Source organism: Daucus carota, chromosome 2 (genome assembly GCF_001625215.2).
Source record: "Daucus carota subsp. sativus chromosome 2, DH1 v3.0, whole genome shotgun sequence".
NCBI lineage: Eukaryota > Viridiplantae > Streptophyta > Magnoliopsida > Apiales > Apiaceae > Daucus > Daucus carota.
In genome coordinates, this window is record NC_030382.2 from 34,712,571 (window position 1) to 34,727,798 (window position 15,228).

The 15,228-nt window shown below is 33.4% G+C and overlaps 2 protein-coding genes across 2 annotated transcripts; one reads left to right on the forward strand and one right to left on the reverse strand.

Moving 5' to 3' along the window:
* Positions 1–3,354: 3,354 nt before the first annotated feature.
* Positions 3,355–5,697, forward strand: LOC108208081 (CASP-like protein 1E1). The gene is made up of 2 exons (XM_017378561.2): positions 3,355–3,882; positions 5,053–5,697. The coding sequence occupies exons 1-2, from the start codon at positions 3,623–3,625 to the stop codon at positions 5,387–5,389; spliced, it is 597 nt and encodes a 198-aa protein (XP_017234050.1). The 5' UTR covers positions 3,355–3,622; the 3' UTR covers positions 5,390–5,697.
* A 2,178-nt stretch (positions 5,698–7,875) lies between these two features.
* On the reverse strand, positions 7,876–11,792 carry LOC108206276 (uncharacterized). The gene is made up of 6 exons (XM_017376523.2): positions 11,314–11,792; positions 10,066–10,601; positions 9,785–9,977; positions 9,054–9,118; positions 8,719–8,929; positions 7,876–8,401 (listed from the first exon to the last, which is right to left on the reverse strand). The coding sequence occupies exons 1-6, from the start codon at positions 11,536–11,538 to the stop codon at positions 8,039–8,041; spliced, it is 1,593 nt and encodes a 530-aa protein (XP_017232012.1). The 5' UTR covers positions 11,539–11,792; the 3' UTR covers positions 7,876–8,038.
* Positions 11,793–15,228: the final 3,436 nt, after the last annotated feature.

Here is a 15,228-nt window from a genome sequence, read left to right on the forward strand (position 1 = left end):
TGATTGTTACAGAGTTGATTTTAGTTGCAGCTGCCAACCAATCTAGTGGTGAAAGGGAGAAATTCAGCATTTCACCCAAATGCATAGCAGAATGCGGTTTAAGATGTGTCTTTGAAGGGAAAAACAAAAAGTCATGGCAATGGGCTGCATGTCTTGCCAGTTGTGCGGTGCAATGTTCAGATACTTCTGTCGACCAAGTTTGTGCATCAAGTTGCGTTCAATCTTTGTGCTCCACTTTTTTGAACACCGGTACGTGATAAGTTTATGTTAATTATTTGGCTAACATCTTGTCTTAGTTAATCTATTCTATGAATACGAATCCTGGTACAACGTGATAATCACCGATTTCCATTTATATGGTCTCTTGATATATTTCCAAACAAAAGCTAACAATTGTTTCTTATATTTTGCAGATGCAGATTCGGATTCGAATGTACTGCAGAGTTGCATTCTGAATGACTCTGTCCCAGAGTGTATCCCAAAATGTAGATCTTAAATTGCTTTCCACGTTTATATGTCATAGAGACTCAATAAATTTGTCAAAGTTTATTAGCCGACATGTAGTTCTTCAATAAGTTATATTGGATTTTAATCTTCTAATTACTTATGCACCCTTGGTTTTGTTAATCCTAAATTTAGATCTATCTTTGATATAATTAAATGGGATTGAGTATAAGTATAAAATATACATACTCTAACTAAAATATACAAATATAAAATTTGAAATGAAATATAGATGGATTATAATTAATGGGTTTGTCTAGTGTGTGAAATGATATTCCAAAAGGGAATGAGTTTTGATCCACATGATGTATATGTTCACGTTGAATCCAGAACTCTATATTGGAAAAGAGTGCGGTAAACATTAATCTATAAAAATAAAGAAATTTTGAACTTTGAGAGCTTAAAATAAAATTCTACACAAATCGGGATAATGCATGTTATATGTGACTCAGTTAAATTTTTTGTTTAAAATTTTTAGTGATTTAAAATAAATAGGATACTCCCTCCGTCCCAACAGATTGTTTACGTTCACTGTTTGCACACATTTTGAGGCTCTTATAAAGTATAGTTCGATAACGTTTTTTTAAAATTTTTTTTTTTTTTGAATTTAAGTTTAAACATCTAACTTTTTTTCAGGATTTTTTTTAAAAAAAAATATAGTATGGAACTATACTTTATAAGGGTCTTAAAATGCGTGCCGTAAAGAACCTGGTGGGACGGAGGGAGTATTATTCTTCCACAACATTATCTTTCATTTGTTTTGAATCTATCTTCAAAAACTAAATTCCGAGCTAGAAAATTGATTTGATTATAAGAAATTAGGAGAATATGATGGAAAAAATGAATAATCATTATCAAATTTATGACATGACTTTAAACTTATTTCGATATGAACCAAAAATAAATATGTATTATCATAATCACGTAAAACAAGTTTTCTTATATAATCTCGTGACCATAATCAGAGATACCCTTTATTGGGGTGTGATCCAATACAAACGTATCAAAATATAGTTATCTCTTAATTCATTTATTTTATTGTAATTATATACGTAATATTTATAAACTATAACATATTGTGCTACAACTTCGTTAATAATTCCATTTTAATACAATATCATAAATTATTTTTATATTTTATTTATATTATTAACAATACTATCTCAGCTTTTTTATTATTCTTTTTAATAACTAATACAACCACAACCACTGCCCCTCTAGAATTGCCGGCTTAACGAACTATATATCATTAATTAATTATTACTACTAATAATAATAATAACAACAACAATAATTTTGATTTTTTTATTAATAACTCAAAACCATGCACTAGTACTAAATATCATTCAAATATATATAGAGAGTGGTGATCAAATACAAACCCATACATAAATAAAAACAAAAAACCAATTCAATTTAGTAATATTCTCAATACAATTTATTGATATTGTCTTTAGAATTTAGTGACCTGTGTTGCAAAAAATGGTGAAATCTTTCAGAATTCAATGAAAATTTGTGGATCTGTTTTTGTACTTGATTCTGCTGCTGGTGGTGGAGATAGTGGAGGTGGAGATGAAGGTAGTATACATGAAATGAGTTAATGGAACAATAGTTTTGATTTGTTGGTGGGTGTCGCAAAACTGGTGTTGTTGTAACGGTTGATAAATTGGTGTTGCTGGTTTTATGGATGATTGAAGGATATCAGATGGCTGTGATGGGTGTGTATGATGAGTTTAACTGTCGATGCCGAGATTACCAGAGATGGAAGCTACTGCATGGGGTAAAACATGCATTAATGTATGTGTATATATTTAGGCGGTATTTAGGGGTGGTGATGTTGTCAACAGGAAAAGAGAAGGATATGATGGAGAGGACGGTGAAGATGGTGGAGATGGGGGCGGCGGACGTGGACAGACTTGGCCGGGGTGAAGCTATCAGAAGTGGGGTGGAGGCAGAGGCTGACTTGGACAAGGAGATGGAGAAGTGGGGTGGTTGGAGAATTTAGTGATCTTCTTTTATTAAAATCCACCACATCAATTGCTATGTCATTATGTAAATTAAAATCCACCACATCATTTGCCATGTCATTATGTACAAATTTTTCATTCATGATTTTGTGCTACTCTTCATATGTCTTAAAATTTTGTCATAGAAAGGTTGTATTGTCAGAGTGACAAATGGATGAGACCACACTGAGGCCCCGGGACTCTTTTTCCTTTTAGCTCTGATAACGTTGGTACTTGGAGTAACCAAGCTCGTTTTGAGTTGTTCAAATGCGTAAGTGTCCACTGTCCACCCTAATGGGGATGCTCAGATGATCCATTTGCGATCAAAATTGGACATTCAAGTGAGGTTAATGTTAGTATAATATAAGAATCCGGTAAGTTCACTCTATTGATTCAAGTCTTGAAGTGAGGTTAACTTACCATTATTCTTTCTCATATAACATGACACTTGCCGATATATCATGATACCAAGTTTGATAATGTAGAGGTGTTAGATTTTACAAGCAGTGCTCAAGTTGCTTGACTAATATGCTGACAGAGAGGAAGGGGCAGTTGTCAGTAGGTAGGCGAGTTCAAATCAATCAATTGAGTTGATCAAATAATTACGCATCAAATAAAAGTTCATGGTAACTTACTACCCAGGCAAGTGATGAGTTTGTTACACACAAGCCTATCCTGCATCCCGGCTCCACTCTCCTGTAAAGAGACGTTCAACGGTACTCGTGGTTAGAAATTTGGTAATGTCAATGCCGTTGTCCACCCTGCAGTGCAAGGGAAGAGCATAACATCTTTAAGAGTAAAAATGATAATTTCTAATATAACCACTATGATGATATTTTACATTTTTCAGAACCTCGTACGTTCAAAGCATTAAATCTCAGTCCCTCTATGGTCTCACATACAGTTATGTAATAAGTTAAATATGACATTTTTCTTACATATTTTTAGAGAGCATCCATATTTTAAAACCAAAATTTCAAAAAAAAAATTAGCTAATAGCTCAATTGAATATGTCCATCTGCTGAGCCGTCAATATTGTCTGTGGTCTTTCTCTCTTTCCGTCTCAGAAATAAAACCCTCAGACACACACACACACACAAAAGCTGAGTAACATGGAAGATGCAGTAGGCAAAAGTGTGGAAGATCATGTCATAAGGCAAGAAGAAAATAGAAACAAGGGGAAGATTAATAAGATGGAGGGTTGTGAAATGATGATAGTAAGGTTTATGGGAGTGCTATTGTGTTTAGCTGCGGCGGTGGTTGCTGGAGTGAGTGAGGAGAGCAGCATCATATCACTTGCTACACTTGCTCCTTGTCTCCCTCCTGTGGATCTCTCTGTCACTGCTAAGTGGCACTACTTGTCTTCCACTGTGTCAGTAACTTCTTTAACTCTATAATTCTCTTTCAGTTTTTCTTACTGCATCATTCTAGCTTGATTTCCTTAGTTACATGCTTCTGAATCTGACACCTAATTGCAGTTTTCAGAATATTTTCATGCACTTCTAAATTTTGCGGAAACATAGAGAATGTTCAGAACTGTATTTCTTTAGATTTTCTGATTCCCACCTGAGCCTGAGCTAGCTAAAACTTAAAACTATTAATGAAAGCTTAAAATCAAAGATTGCCGTGGTGGGATCGGAACAAGAGCTAGTTTGTAGCCTGGATTCAGGCATTGGCATCATCTGGTTAATTGGTTTGTGTGCCACATTGTTGCATAAGATTATTTTAAACTTACTTATAAGTTAAAACCAGTGTTGTAAAAAGCGGGAATCGGATTTAATCGGTGAAGTCACGGAATAAGGATTAATCGGAGATTAATTGAATTGATCGGAGATTAATCGGACTAATCGGTGATTAATCGGATATTTAATCAGTTCGGCGAGATACGGAACAGGGATTAATCGGTGATTAATCGTGATTAATCACCGACTTTTAGAACATAGGTTAAAACTTACAATTTTCTAAATAATTCAAACATGTACTTAACTGCCTGTAGGGCAACATTGAATAGTCAAAACTCATTAAGTTTGGCCTTATTTACAAGGACAGCAACTTACACGTACAAAAAGATCTCAGCCCTGGTCGGATCTGCTGAATAAGTATTATTTTCCAACATTATCATGAAATCCCTTACATGTTCTTTTGTTTGTTTTAGTCTGACTTTGAAATGAGGTAATATATCAGCCTGTACCCTCAACTATATGATGCCAACATATTTATGATACATTACTATAAATAACGTTGGCCCCCAAGTTTCCAAAGCCTATGTAAAATAGTCAACAATAGTAACAAACTTATTAATTTAGATTCGGTTGTGTGTTCTGAGTTCGATCCACTACTCGAGAATTATTAGAACAGATGCTGCCTCATATTACAACCCTACTCAAAATATAATGCTATATAAAAGGTTGTGTTCCTTTCTGTTATATAATTCTCAGCCTTTTGCAGTTGTGTTTTTAATATATTTTTTTCATATTATCATTTTTTTTGGATTTACTATTTTTGCATAAGCAAACTTCTATTGTGATATACTGAATTGCAGATACTTGGTAGTGGCAAATGCCATCGCATGCCTATACGCAGCAGCATCGCTTCTACTCTGCTTTGTAAGCTGGCGCAATAAGCGATACAGTACCACATTTCCTCTGCTTATACTGGACCTAATGATGGTAGCTTTGCTCTTCTCTGCGAATGGAGCAGCCACGGCGATTGGCCTTGTAGCCCTTCATGGGAATTCTCATACACATTGGCACAAACTTTGCTACCTGTTTCACAGGTATTGCATTTATGGTGCAGCTTCAATCGTCGTATCTACACTTGGATCTTTGGTGTTTCTTTGCCTCGTCGTGCTTGCAGCCTTAAAGCTGTATAGGGAATAATCCCTGCAAGAGAAGTGACGTGTAATATTGTTGTTCTGTTATTTTGCTTATGTTCTGGTTTGTTTTTGTAAAATATACTTAAAGTTACATAAGCTTGCCGCTGTTAAGTAGATGAGCAATTACAAATTTACAAAATGGGTCGACATCAGTGCAATTCAGAGATTACCTGTAATACAGGGAAAACTAAATACTGAATTAACTGTAGGAGGGCCGAGGGCTGAAGAGATGTCCAAAACTCGACGTCAATATTCTGATGTATTCTTCTGACTAAAACTTGTTACTGCTCAAACAAATTCTTTCTTCTCTTATTTTTTTTGCCAAGTAACGTCTAATTCGGACATAAGTAATGTCTAATTCCGACAAGAAACGCTAGAACAGAGGCAAGGACTCACCACGAGGTAGACCATCTCCAATCATAATTTTATAAATGAAGCAACTTCATCTTCATATCATCTTTCACCTTTTTCACTTTATATCTTTATCCAACTCCAACCATTACTTCATTTTATAAATAAAGCAATTTTTGCTTTATCTTCAAGTTCAACTTCATATATAGAGTATTAGAGTAGGATAGTGCATGAATTTATATTTAAAGATAGAGTAATAGATGATTGGAGATGGATTACTCTATTTATAAAGTTAAAAGTGAAGAAATATAAAGTTTAGAGTGATGGTTGGAGATGTCCTAACTCAAATTACATAATTAAAATAGATGGTCGGACTTGAAACCAGCAAGCAAATGGCAACAGAAAGTTGAGTTTTCGGCCTTTCTCTAGATATAAGAAGTACCGCAAGAAACAAACTCCAATTCAAAAAACATCACGCCCTGTCTAGACGGTATAGTTTAGTGGGGCAGTGACCATGGACCGGGACCTAATTTTTGCAGATTTTGCTGTCTTAGTAGTTAAAAAAGTAATACGATTTTTTTTATTGATACATTTCGCACTTCACAAATCATTTCTAATACCAAGATCATTCAGTTTTTGTTTTCTCTCCTTTCTCGCCAAGATGGCAAGATCATTCACATGTTATCTACATCCTTGTTAAACTCATACGACTTGCTGTATATAACTAGCAAGTAATGGTACTTACACTTGTTTACAGCACATACAGCCCCGGTTCTGAGGGCAGGCCAGAGGGCAGTGGCCTAGGGCCCCAGACCAAGAGGGGCCCCAAAAAATTTTAAGTTATTTAATTATATTATTTTTTTTTGTCAAAAAATTATTATTTTCATTTATATCATTATTTTTAAGGTAGAAAATATTAAAGTCAGAATAATTATTATTTTTAAGTTAGTTTTTTTGACATAGAAAATATTAAAATTGATTGACAAAATAATTAAATTAATAAATAAGAAAAATGAAAGAAAAAATTGAAAGGCAAAGAGAACTTGTTGATAAGAAAAATTAAAAGTGATACACAAGAAATAATACAACAGATCCATAACACATTACACATCCAAATACCCAACCCAATTTTATCTCAGCCCGCTGCTCGTCTTTCTTTCTTCCCTCGTCTCCATCCCTTTGTCTCCATTAAATATGAATACTTCCCAAGAAAAATAAGCCGTTGTAACCATTAAATCTCTTGGAATCTTCATATATTCTTAACTATGACAATTATTTCCTTCTACAATTTAAATAGAGATAAGTTGCAGTTGGAAGGCGCATCACTTGTGAGTTTTATTATCTATGAATTGAAGTTATTCAGAGATTCTGCAATTGATAAATCAAGGGTTTCTTGGTCAACAATGAATTGAAGTTATCATCAATGATTTTGCATTTCGAAAAACTCGTAGAAATCATTTTTTTATGAAATGTTAGGATTGTGTATTAATAACATTATTTATATATTGTTTGGAAGTTTTTTTTGTAATATATTTCAGTAAAAATTTGATGATTTAAATATTTTCACATTTTTTTAAAAGGGCCCCAATTTTTTATTTTTTTTGGCCTACGGTCCCCGAAAGTTCCGGACCCGGCCTGAGCACATATTATTTGTACAGCTTAGTGGTATAAATAATACAGTACATAAATAATATATAGAAAATTAACTTGAAAATTCTGTATACATGCTGACTAGGGTTCATGTCACAGCGGCACGGGCATGCCCGATTGGGCATGCCAGACTGGGCATGCCCTGGGCATGCCTTTTGTCCATTTGGCATGCTTTTTTACTAATTTTTTATATAAATAATAAAATTTATATAAATATTATATCTTATAAATATTGAAAATTTTAAAAATATAGTCTAACGTCATAGTTAAATATTAGATAAACTACTAATATAAATTAGTACTGTAATAAGTTCTGTTCTTAATATTTACTAACTTTTGTTATATTTGTAAGTGCACTTTAGTATCGATCCTGTAATGATGCAGCAGTTTTTGCTATATTTAATGGAAAATGGCATACCATTTGGGCATGCCTTTTTGTAAAATACATGCCTATAGGCATGCCAGTGAGAACTGCCGTGACATGTACCCTAATGCTGACCGCATTTTTGCAGCCAGCAATATGTAATTTATTGTAATGCTGCCGTCTCTTTTGCCTGGCACGCGTTTGCTTATAATCAACATACAAAAGATGCAAAGAGAATCGTACTAATGATTTCAAATTTGATCTACACAATCTACACATTATCTTCCACTAAAATTTGACTTTTGTAGCATCCCCACTTCTTTCCCACACCTCCACTTGTTTTCTCGCACTTTCTTGCTTATTTTTAATTGCATGAACATCATTTCGACTATATGAAGGAGCCAGAACACAAGGACTTGAATCAGAGGGATGCTTAACCATTGACTCAATCTTAAACCTTTTATTCACTTCTTCGTGTTCACGGCAAGTCATTGTCTCGGAGCACACTTCTGTGGCTTTTGGCGGAATCGTTGGTTTATACTTCATCAGCTTTGCATATTCGTTCAATGTATGATACATATAATCATATACATTTTCCATCTTCAATCCTTCTTGGATAAAGTTGCTTCCTGCTCTTCCAATTCTCTGAGCCTAGCATTTCGATGAAAAATGAATTAATAATTTGTTTGGGAACTTGAATTTCATTTGAAATCCTGAATTTGATCAAATGACATATTTGGATATACAAAAAAGTCGGATCTGAATTTCATTTGAAATTGAAGACATTCAAATACTAGTATAAAACTGAGAATTTGAAATGACGTCTGAGATCATGTCATTTGAAATTCAAAATTTGAAATGGAATACATGTTTCCATACACAGTCTAATAGAAATGGGGACCATGTAAAGTAAGATGTGCCCATATGTTCTCCTTCTCAGAAGACAAAAACAGAATATATTTTCTTACCTTCTTGTGATGTGAATTTCCCCAATCAACTGCAAATTTAATTGATCTGCACTTGTTATTGTTATTTACCGGCCAGTAATGTACCAGCGGCTGTAAACTTCTAGTAAAAAAATCGTAGAACTGTGGCTTAACTACAAGAGCCATTGAATCACAAGCTAGAATGTACTTTTCACTAACTGACCAAGCTCTTCCTTCGATATATATCTTGTATCTAGAGAGTACGCAAACAAGAGCAAGAGGAATAAATAAAATTAGGAGTATTAAAATAATTAGGCCATAATGAACATAAAAACAGGACAGAACTTTATAGCCTAATTAATGGTTTAATCACCAACCTATGAGTGCATTGGTTTGCTAAGTTAGTTTGTTTGAACCCTTTCTTTGACTCAGCGCCCCAGTCCTGCAATTTAGAAATACATAACAAGGGGGTTTACTACTGATACACAAAAAAAGGAAGAATAGATAGGTTCGTCACATCAAAACAAGATCTCCGATCATACTTCTATAGGTTCGTCAAGTTTGCTTGCCGTTTTATTTTACAAAATCTGTTGAATAAAATTTATTTTTTAATGGTTGAAGCAGTTTATGGTGTAGCATATAAAAAACGCCGAAAAGTAGAAATCCTAATATTTTTTGTCCTAAGCACAGAAATCGGCACTCAAACAAAAAACTGGACAATGAATGTTAAACCATCATCTGCCAAAGAAATAACCATTTTTCATTAAATAAAATATGGTTCGTTATGGTGTTATGGAGAGTTTGTTTCTACAAGATAAAATTTGTTATTTCTGTTCTTTGAAAAGGCTATATATAGCATTTGTATATTGTCGAACCAGATTCAGATCAGTCAAGCATCTAATTTTTTATAGTATAATTTGTTCCTTTCAGTTTAAAAATAATCTGTAGCCAAACATCAATTAAATTAATGCCTTGAGTCCTGATTCCTAACCAGGCTTGCCTGCACGCTCGACTGTCAGTATCTTATAGATGTAGTGCTATCATTTTCTTCTTGATCAGTTTCGAAGCTTATGAAAAAAACAAGTAATAAAAAAAAAGGACCACTTACAACTTGATATAGTCGAGCATTCCAGTCATTCTTGTTAGTAACATTGCAGTTCATCAGCGCTCGCCTGTTTTTACTCACCCATGCATTCCCTTTCCAATATGCATAAGGTATTCTTTTCCTCCAAGTTGTTTTCTTATTGCCATTTTTCATCTCATTTTTAAGAGACGCCCATGGTCTTATATTGAGCTCGGCCCTGACAAATTAATAAAATGTGATCACGTTACTACACGAGTAATGGTATCTTAAATTATTGAATGTGATGTAGTGAAGTTTCATCATACCAGCCCCAGAATGACCAATCGGGAAAAACCAAATCCAAAGTTGAATCGTCGCCACAATAATGAAACAATGGGGGTGGACTTGATGCATTGACTCCCATATAATCTCTCATAGGGATCACTGGAGTGTCACCACACTGGAACATGAAATCGAGGTCTGGTATTTTACCTGGATAAAGCTTTAGAAGCTGTAGTATTCCCCATATCGTAAACACATCTCTTGTTTGGAAAACATCCTTATATTTCTCCATGTACAATTTTCCATCAACTATAATAATCCTGAGACTGGCCTTATGCATTCCACTCTCGACAATTTCTTTCGTAATTCCAGTCCTTTTCCATGGTCTTAAATCTTCGTAAATCCACCTGAAATACTCAGGACATTGTCGAGCTGAAGAATCATCGGTGGTGAACAATATTGGATTCTTAGCTGGACATGTTTGTGTAGCGTTCCCGGCAGAACAGTCAAGTTGATATGTAATTTTATTATGATTTAATACTAGAGATGATTTCTGGAAAGGCGCGCCTGTAAAAATGGACTGAGAGAAGTGAAATCTGTTAAGAGGAAATAATATTGATTTTTAAATCATAATTAAAACATTTAGTAAAGTACCAATAGAACTTAAAGAATCATTTTACAAACAGAGCAAAATAATTCACATGCTACATCCATCTAGTGTGGATCTACTGACAAAAAGCGGTTAATTAACTCACGCGATTTGGCTATAAATGACATTTAAATAATGCCAATAATGCTTAATGAAGGTTACTAATGGTGCTTGAATTATTAAAAGAGAATGATCTACTGTCATTAGTCTAATTCCATTATAATATATCCTAATTACAAAAATGCGTTTCTGAATAAGCTACTCTACTTTGCAATACCATTCTTCCTTAAAAGAATCCCCTTTATCAAGACTTTCTGCATTAGATAATTGATTTGTCTTCCACATATAGTTACTAGATAATGCAGTTCAAGAAACACATATCATGCAGTAATTAACCTCTGTTTTCTCAAATTGAGAACGAGGTCGGTTTACATCTCAACCTCTCCAGACCCTGCTTCCGCTGATCCTTCTGAGAGATTCTCGCTGTGAAATTCTCTTCATTCTAGGCCTAATATACTAAGAAGCTAACAAAAGCTCTATATCTTCAAAGACAAATTATAATAAAGAAGCTGACTTATCATATAAGATCATTTTCATGATTTCTTAGCCACATGATGATAAAACAGAGGATCTCGAAACTTACAATATCGAGCCACCGTGTAGCGTAAAGGCCTCCGAAAAACATAACTATACAAAAGAGAGTGGCACTTCTGACAGCTCCAATCTTCAAAGCTGGAGCCATTATTTTTGAGTAAAAAGATTGAGCTTCACTCCACCAAAACTTAAACTTGTGAGTAGCTGCATCATGGTTCTCATCCTCGCCTTCATCCATGCTTATCACGCCGTCGTTTGGGAGCGTTTCCTTCATGGTTTGCTCCCCGGAGAGATTTTGAAGGAGAGGAAAAGAGTGTGAGAAGAGAGGGAGAAGTTGTTTATGACTTACCAACACAGAACTAAAGTTCTAACAGTTGACCAATGCAATATAGTGTGGGAACTCTAGGCTGCACCATGAAGAGTTGAATTTGATCATATATGAAAATTGACGGGGTCATTGAGTACAAATATGCTTTGTTTAGGAACATGTTTGTGTTCTATACAAATATAAAGAACCGAGCACCAGGATTACTGCAATATAAAAGGTAGGTAGAGTTTTTATGATTCACAAAAAAGCACTGTGCTTCATGGAATTTCAAAAATCATAAAATAAATTAGGGATCTTTTTAAAAATACCCATCTGTAAAATTATTTTTTTAAAAATACTACCATCTTTTTCATTGTTTTTAAAAATACCTTTTCATAAAATTTTTTTTTCAAAAATACGATTTGCAACTTTTGCAACCTCATTTGCAACCTTGGGCGGCGCAGCCGTAAAAGTTGCAAATGAGGTTGCAAAAGTTGCAAATTAAGTTGCAAATTAAGTTGCAAAAGTTGCAAAAAAAAATAGAAAGTTGCAACTGTTGCAACTGTTGCAACTGCAATTGCAACTAGTTCAACTGAAAACTGTAAGTTGCAAAAGTTGCAAATGAGGTTGCAAATGAAGTTGCAACTGCAGTTGCAACTTTTGCAACTGCAGTTGCAACTTCATTTGCAACCTCAGTTGCAACTAAATGCAACTGAAAACTGTAAGTAACAACAGATGTATGGTGTGCCCCTGGCGGGGCCATTAGATTACAATAGAATCAACTGAATGCAACCATATGCAACTGAATGCAACCATATGCAACCATATATGCAATTACAAATCCTGATTTCAAGTTCCAGTTTTCAAATGTCATTTTCGACCTCATTTTCGGAATCGATATATATATATGTCGAAAATGACATTTGAAAACTGGAACTTGAAATCAGGTTGCAACACGGCTGGCGCCGCCTGTAGTTGCAAATGAGGTTGCAAAAGTTGCAAACAGTATTTTTGAAAAAAAAAATTTATGAAAAGATATTTTTAAAAATAATTCTGGAAGGTAGTATTTTTGAAAACAATAAAAGAAAAGGTAGGTAGTTTTGTAGATTTCCCAATAAATTAAAGAATCCCATAAAACCTACCGTTTTATAGAATTCAAGAAAATACTTTTGATATTATAAAATTTTAATGAATTTTATTCCAATTAGTTATCATTGCATTTTTAAATATAATTTAAAATTTTAATTAGATACCGATAGATTATGATTATTTGAAATGCTAATTGAATACACAAGATTCTGATAATTTTTAAAATCTAAGTTGAATATACCTCGATCTCATGAATGATTTTTAAAAAAAAAAAATCGATTGAATACCACCTCTAAAATTCTGAAAATAAGTACATTATTCAACACCACAACTCCACGAGTATAAAAAACATACTAATTTAGAAAGCAAATATATCTATTCTTGACACAAAATTATAATTTTTTTTCTATAAACAAATGAGTTATTTGTCCTAATAAGAAATGTTGAATATTTATTAAAATTTGAATTCTAAAAATAATATATAAATAATAAAATACGATTTCAAAAATATATGATATAATTAATATTATTCCTAATACAACTAATTTTTAAGATTACAATTGAGGGTTTGGTCGAATACCAGCATGAATCGGGGAACCAGTCCTATGGAGAAAATCAATGACTTTTCTCCTCTCCTTGTTGGTTTTCTACCGGAAAAAGCTAGCTAGATTTTTCTTATCAACACAGTACAGTGTATCGGTCATTATCTCTTGATTGTACAAAAGAAATTGTCTCAAAGGTCGTCACATGGAGACTGTTTTCATGTTTCACGCTCTTCAAACCAAATCCAAATGAAAATAGAATTTAAATTCTAAAATTTTAATCGATATGATATATTAGGAACGAACCAAGCAAATATGCTGAATCTCAAATTTTGAGCCCGCGTTTTCATAAGAATTAGAATTGTTTTCTTTATATCAGATTTATATCTAGTTTTGTTGATAATTATTATATAGGAGATGATATTATTTTTTATTCAACTATATTGTGTATTAAAAAATCATATTAGAAATTGATTAAAAAGCGTAGCTATACAATTAAATTGATTAAAAAACATATTAGAAAATCATATTAATTTTCTTATTAGTGATTACCTATTTTATTTAATTATTGTTGTATAATAGAATTTTTCATATGAGAATAAATTGGTCTTTCTTCAAACATCTATGGTATACATAGTATATTAGTATGATATGCTTATGTATTTATTAAGTAATCTGGACTCGTAATTTTCGTACAAATTAGTAATTACAATTAATGTTTGAGGCACCTGATATTAGATTCGAAACTATGTGTGTGTTTGGCACCGCCTTTTAAGCCCAGCTTTTGGCACCGCTTTTTATGTCCAGTTTCTGTAATTATAAGTTAAAAACAATTATTTGTATCGTTTGTATAAAAAATCAAGAAATACTTATAAAAAATTAATAATATTAACTTCTGTTTCACGGCTTCTATTTATTTTCCAAACACTTTAATTATTTATAAGTTTTACTTTAGTTATAATATATATTCAATTATTTACTTTAAGTAGAAAACACTTATTTTATATTTATCCAAATGACGGCGTCATTTATTTGCACTTTAGCACAACGAGTATTTCATATGCAATAATGGGATTACTAAAACGTTGTACATTATTGTCAATATTTTTTAATGCCTGTCCGACAAGTTGTCGTCAAGGAAAATTTAAGTTATGCTCCGGTTCTGATGTGAGATTGCAAGTATTGTTTGTTTTGAAGGGGGGACTGATATAGCGTTTTTGTTTTGAAGTAAGTTTGGTGGGCCGAGATATTGTTGTAGTACACTAGTATTAGTGAGGCGGTACCACAACTGTTAAGTCGACCACCACAGGTCCATACTCCATACAGTATGCACCAATAATTCCTTTTAAAATTAATAGCATATGCGTGATATTTTTACAAATATATTTCTTTTAAAAGAATTCGTTCTTTTTATTTTGAAGGAACAAGAGAACAATAGCCTGACCGAAGGTTTAGTCTTGTTCTTTTTAGGTGCCAAACAGGTTATTTATAAAAATATATTGATATATATAATGTAGGTAAAGTTTTTGTAGTACTCATTTTTAGGGATGTGCATGGTGCGGTTCGGTGCGGTTCGATGCGGTTTGCACCTAAAACCGCAACCGGAACCGCAAAGGTGCGGTTTCTAAAATTGAAAACCGAAACCAAACCAAACACCATTGGTACGGTTCGGTTTATAACATGAGCGATTTCGGTTTCATATGGTGCGGTTCGGTTTTCAAACTGTGAAAGTCTCGTTAATATTTCCGCGGCACATTACCAGTAAGAAGAGCATCACCACATTCTGAGCTAATCATCTAAATTTGAGCAAATTAAAAGTGTAATAGGAATAATACAAATTGTCATATCAGCAAGTGTAATAGCCTAATAGAAATATCCTACATTATATCAACACAAATGTCCAATCCAAATATGTGATACAGAGTAGTGACTAAAGTAAATATTAACCTGTGAACTGAAAATTTTGGCCGCAGCCTGTAAGTGCCAATATTCCTAGCTTTAAGCAGGATAGTTTTGAACACCTTGA